We start from the raw sequence: 6,549 nt of genomic DNA, 5'->3' as shown, positions 1-6,549 counted from the left end.
TAAAGATCACCCGAACTCTCACATCTCATTAGTTTGCTCCCCGTCCGTATATCCTTCACAGAAAAGCCAAAACGATCAAATTCATCAGAAACCATATTATCGATAGTAAATTTACGAACGAAAATAAGGTTTTTGATGAGTTTAGGTGCATGTAAAATATTTTTCAGGTTTAGGGAGGGATTTACTTGAAGGGATGTATGACTATAACCACGAATCAGAATCATGTTACCATTACCAACAACAATGCCATTGATTTTGCTCAATTGATAGTAAGACGAGAGAGTGCCTTGGGAGTTGGTCATGTGAGATGTGGCGCCGGTGTCCATGTACCAATTGTTGTCATCGGGTGGATTCAAAGACATTGTGTGCATAGCCTGATCAATATCCATGGGCGCATACCCACCATGTGATGACGGGGCTGCCGAATAGAACGGCTGTGGAGGACGAGCACCGAGAACGCCCTGCTGTGACGGGGCTGGACGTGGCTGTTGCCAGCAGCGAGACTGCTGCCACCCTGCGGTGGGGTAAGGGCACGGTGGGGTGGCCCACGGCTGTGGCCCCCAAGCAGCCTACGGTGGGAAAAACCAAGACAGGGCAATGGCCCCTTGGTGCTTGGACGCGGCGGGCTGGTTGGCCTGGGCGTTGTTCCGGCTGCCCCCGCCGCTGCTCTGTCCATTGCCCGCGCCACCGCGGTTGCCGCCGCTGCGACTGCGGTTGTTTTTGTTTCCACGATTGTGAGAATTTCCTCAATTATTGAAGGTATTTTCAGAATTGTTGGGCTGCCCATTACCAGAGAAATTATGAGGATTAATATTGTGGGAAACGAGAGCAGCATTTGACCCGGAGTCGTGAATGGCGTCCTCGCCATGGCTGTCTTCCTCAAGTTCGAGCATCGAACGGACAACGTCAAAAGATGGGAGAGGAGTACGGTGCTGCACCGTTGTTCGAAAAGTTTTATATTCTTCCGATAACCCACGCAGAAGACGGAGCACAAGTCGTTCGTCGGAAACTTTGTGGCCGACGTTGGCGAGATTGTCTGCAAGAACCTTTAGCCTGGTGCAGTATGCTTTCACATTCGGAAAATCCACCAATTTGGTGTTGGTGAATTTTGCATCAAGAGCAAGAGCCCTAGCCGATTTGTTGTCCTGAAAGATGAACAAGGCGATTCCAAGCCTCGGCTGTGGTGTCCTCTTGATGAATGATCGTGTTGAGAAGATCATTCGATATCGTACCATATATCCATTTCCGAACGATGTCATCTAGCCGTTCCCATAGAGCCTTTGTAGCAAGTTTCTCGGCAGCGGTTGCCGGGGGTGGCACGGTGGGGGAGGCAGGGGGTAAGATGTGGTCGATCACCAAGTTTGCTCGGCAATGGAGCTTGAAGAGGGTAGCCCAGTTATTGTATTGGCTTCCTTCATAGTCAAGAACAATAGGAATGCATGATTTGATATTGGTGACTGTAGTCGCAGGATGCAACTTGAACGTGTCAGCCATGGAGAAGAGAAGGAGGAAGAGCCGAGGAGGAGAAGAACGAAAGGGGGTGGGCGGCGGCTAGGTTGCTAGGGTTTTCGGAGAGACCTAGTCTGATACCATGTAAGATAATATTTGCTGTAATTATTCTCATTCCTTCAATAGGTTAATATACAGCATTTACAACATAATTGTAGGCTACAAATTAGGAACTAATTTGACTAATTTAATTCTAACATATGCTATCCTAAAATAGAAGATTACAAAATATATTTGACTAAATATTTACATAATCTAACAAAAACTTTCACCAACAAAATTCATGCTCTAATATATTATACACAACGAAAATACTTCAACTAGAATATTGGGAAAAATCTGTATGAAAGCACAACTGAAAATACTAAAGCAAACTACACTGAACAAAACCTAGTAGAGCAGCCATTATGAAATAAATTGCATGCTGATTTCACCACATGTATCGAGAAGGATCGGGGAGGAGTGGTTTTGATACATATTTTTTTAATTGTTAGAATGTAAACTTTGAATTTAACTAAGAGATAACTAGGTGATGGTTATTCTTATTTTTTGGGCATAGAATGCGTTAATATAATTATTAACTTGATAATATTGTAGTTATAATTTACTTGGCTAGAAAGAACTAGAATACATACTCTATTGTCAATATATATTTTAACTTATTGACCGTATATAGACAGTGTGATATTCCATTTTTTCTTTAACTCTACCCTTGTATATGAGTATTTCAGAAAGATCAAGGATATACTTAACAATTGTGTCCTCAATCTATTTAGCTGCACACACAATATGGCATTCTCCAAAAGCCCTTATTCAAGCAAAAACTTTGTGACAGCTTGGTGACTCATCGATCAAATATTGATTAACTTATGATATTTACAATGGCTTTAAAGGGTTCCTCGTCATCGACTTCCTCGCTCCATTATAAAAAAAGATAGTGACGATTATTATTTTTGCTTAATAACTCACCCAGGAAATCGGTAAGGATCTATTTTCTTTACGGAACTTCTTTTTTCCACAAAAGTCATTTTCTTTACTTTTAAGGACCTATTTTTATAGAAAATGTTTTTAAGAATAGTTAGATCAACCAATCATAAAAAATTTAAACCAATGACAATTATTGTGACCATAGAGTCATTTTGTTTTCTCTTTGAGTCAATTCACATTTTTTACGTTAGCTTTGAGTCTCTGCCTTAACTTAGTTATTATTTATTAGTTTAAATGAATTTTTAAAATTATTCAGAATATTCTCAAATAATAAGCTATATCTACATCTACATATATTAAAAGCACGAATAATTTTCGTTAAATGGTGAACGACGAAAATGTCCTCTAAATGTTGATCGATTTTTATGCCCTTAAATATTTAAGTACATTAGGATAAAAGTGTAATATTTTACCTAATACCTAGGAATTTGAATTAAACTAAAAAATTGAATCCTAAAACTCTATGGTGAACGTACCTGCCTCATGTTTTACCTTTTCTTATTGTATTTATGTAATTCTACATCAATCAAACCAACATATTCTTGAGGTTCAAATCCATAACAATTCCACATGGATAAGAATCCTTAAAGCCCACCCCTTTCATTATAAAAAAATAAAAATAAAAAATAAAAAAAAACGGTGCCTAGCTATTTAATTACAGAGATGAATTCTGAATTGCATATCAGGTGATGTTTTTACATCTTTTAGGGTTTAACAGTTTTGTTTTGTTTGCCTCTAATTTATACTGCTATGATTTATAGCTTCTTCCAGCGTTTTATCTCATGATAGTGAATTTGTCTTGCAGATGACTTTATTGAAAATTTCGTGTTCAATTCACAATGATCTCATTCAACTAAAATCATTGTGCTTGAACAAAAATAATTATCTTAGACAGGTAAAATTCTCTTTCTCTCTCTCAGAAAACACTCACATTGACGGTAGCAATGTAGCCAAAGAGTCGCTACAGCATCAAGTTGAACATATTCCGATGAATGTATGAGAAAAGTTAAGAGTTTTGTTTTTAGTCTCATGAATAAGAATATAATAATGTTTACAACATGGAATTAGAAGATTTTAGTCTTCCTAGGCGCATGTGAAAGTTTTTCCTGAATTAGCCGGCCAACACTTCAACTACTTTATCTTTCTTCGACTTGAAAATTTGATTGCCAACTTTAAGTACTGCATGCCATTTAGCATTGTACAATTTTCATGTTACTTTATCTTTCTTCGACTTGAAAGTTTTATTACCAACTTTAAGTACTGCATGCCGTTTAGCATTGTACAATTTTCATGTTAGTTTGGATGTATTCTATCAGAAAATATTCATGGTACGTATTGTAGACTGCATGAACTCTTGTTGGATCGTTTAATTTCATAATTTTATCCTAATCGTCCGGAAATATTTTTAAAAATTATCTATCTGGAAGACGAATCTTACTCCAGGGGTCTGAGTAATATCCGATCCTAACTGAAAAAGTAACTGACCGTGACTTTTTGAGTTGTAGCAATAAAAATTCTATAGTTATTATTAATCGTAAGTTAATTTTTGTTGGATAAATCCAGCCATATCAGAGCTTTTGTAATTGTAAAAGGTTCCTTGAAGGTATCAATAACTAGAGCAAAATTTATGAGTAATATTTTATATAATAATCTTTTATGAGAATAGATTAACAATTAACTAATAATAAAAGATAATCTGAGATTTGTATCACTAATAATACGTTATTATTATTCTTGTGGAACTCTGTCTCTACATCCATCCACTAATAACCGATCTCGTGTGTTTTTAAGAAAGTTTCTTTAAATTATTTTGATTTACCACTCATTGAGATAGAGAAAATAATAGATGTAAGTAGTAAAAAAATTTGACACTAGCAACAACAAAATGTGTTTATTACCATGCGTGATAAACACCATGAATAACAAGAATATGAAAAGCTATTTTTGATTTAAATAGTTAAAACCCTAATTTTACATTAACATGTGTAATTAGAAGGCCTGTGGTAAAGCTTAAAATTGTATTTGCAATATATTTTTGCCAAATAACAACCAACGAAGCTGCATCATTTATGGGAACTTCCACCTTTTTATACTTTATTTATAATTTATAATTTATAGAAATAACATAAAAGAATTTTTTTGTGACATACTTAGTAATAATATAGATTTAGATTATTAGAAGAAGAGTTGTTTAAGCGTGAACTGGAGTTAGAGAAGGAATTTAACATGACCAAATAATTTTAAAATCTACCATTACAAATGAAAAAGAACTTAACAATGATAAAGAGTATATGATTTTAAACTTTTTTTTTTAAATAATAATGGACAAAGGATATTCGTGTAATGCATGTCCTTACAAATTTAATTCAAGTCAGGATAAAATCGTAAGATAAGAGATGCCAATACCTATCAAGTTCCGACTTCTGAGTTATTTGCGAATTGCGATATGATGTCCTACTTGTGTTGAAAATTTATTCGTTCTAATCTCATAGGAACAAGAAATCCTACAAATGTTGAAATTCTAGAACCATTTCAATCCGGTAAGGACCAGAACAGTTTGAAGCTTTGTTGTCTTTATATACCTGAGGTCTCCAATTTGAGTGTGATCTTATCAATGTTGATGGTGGGGATATATTGTGTGCATTTAGTCCTATAATTTGTACACATCTAAATTCATCAACGTCTTGAAGCACAACTTACATGTTTTCTTTTTGTTCATGTTAGATATGGATGTTATTATGTGTGGTGTATGATCGGGTCATGAAAAATCAACAACTGCAATTTGATTATGGAAATTTCTTTCTCTCTCTCTCTTTTTTTTTTTTTTTTTTGAGTAAAACCACCCAAAGTGGTGGGGATTTTTTCCATCAAAATATTTACAGAAAGGAATCAAAGTATTTACGGAAGCTATCTAAAAGTGGGGAAAAGCTAATTATGATCAAAATATTAATACTACATAAACCTACATCATACTAAATAAGCCAGGGACCTTGATTTGTATCCATCTTTCACTCCATCAAGTCTCACAGGTGGAATGGACCAAATCTCTTGAAGTTAACTTCAGGTAATCCTAGATGAAGTAGAGTTCAGTTGCAGTACTTATTAATCCATGATCTTAGCTAGCATGGCATATGAACTGAGTAACAGATGCAGTTGCTGAGTCTTTTGCTTGCAACCTCATGCATCTGAATCAAATCTGATGAAGTTCCCAACCATAAATATCAATGTTTTTTAGTAGAATGAACCAAAGTTAGTACCACACACTAACAAATAAGGTTATTTTCAGTTGTATTCCCTCCCCTTCATTCATTGTATTCATGTACTATTGTTGCCATGTTGGTTGTTGAGAAACTGGTTGGTTGCTAATCTAATTCTGAAGTTTGGTATTTGACTTTTATCCATGTGGATGAATCTCCTTCCATGAGTTGGAATATCTTGAAACTGATTGTATTGAATTGTACCTGCAAAATCAAAAACCAAGTTAGTGAAATAATCTGCCACACAGTTTCCTTCTCTGAGCACATACACCACTGATACATCTTTGTCTTTCATCCATCCTTGTATACTCCTCACTGTCAAAGCAACATTCCATGGCACCTCCCAAATGCCATCCAATGTATTTTGCATTGTAAGTGAATTGGTTTCCACTATTAATGGCAATAAATCATGCAAAACACGATACTTAATCCCCTCCTCAATGGCTACAGCTTCAGCAATAAGATTTGTAGTATCAAATAACAATCTTGCCATTGCATATATAAACTCTCCTGAACTGTCTCTAATACAAAAGGCTACTGAACTGGGCCCTGGATTACCTTTAGTGGCACCATCAGTGTTGTATTTAAAGCATCCTCTCTCTGAAAAATTCTACTTCACCTATTTATAATTTCATGGCATCCTGTAGTTCTCTAAAAATTAAACCAGAATAGGCTAGCTTTTTGGCATATTCTATAGCCAAGTATATCTTTTCTGTGCTAGCATATATATGTTTATGTTGATCTCATGAATGACCTTAGTATGAGAAAATATTCCTTCATGCCTCATGGTATTCAT

The 6,549-nt window shown here is 35.5% G+C and overlaps 1 protein-coding gene across 1 annotated transcript; it reads right to left on the bottom strand.

Moving 5' to 3' along the window:
- Nucleotides 1–746: 746 nt before the first annotated feature.
- On the bottom strand, nucleotides 747–1,220 carry LOC132607727 (uncharacterized). Its single transcript, XM_060321806.1, has one exon. The coding sequence runs from the start codon at nucleotides 1,218–1,220 to the stop codon at nucleotides 747–749; it is 474 nt and encodes a 157-aa protein (XP_060177789.1).
- Between the last annotated feature and the right edge of the window lie 5,329 nt (nucleotides 1,221–6,549).

The sequence above is a fragment of the Lycium barbarum genome, chromosome 8, assembly GCF_019175385.1.
Source record: "Lycium barbarum isolate Lr01 chromosome 8, ASM1917538v2, whole genome shotgun sequence".
Lineage (NCBI taxonomy): Eukaryota > Viridiplantae > Streptophyta > Magnoliopsida > Solanales > Solanaceae > Lycium > Lycium barbarum.
The sequence above is the reverse complement of the archived record's forward strand: the minus strand, read 5'-3'. Positions and strand labels throughout refer to the sequence as shown.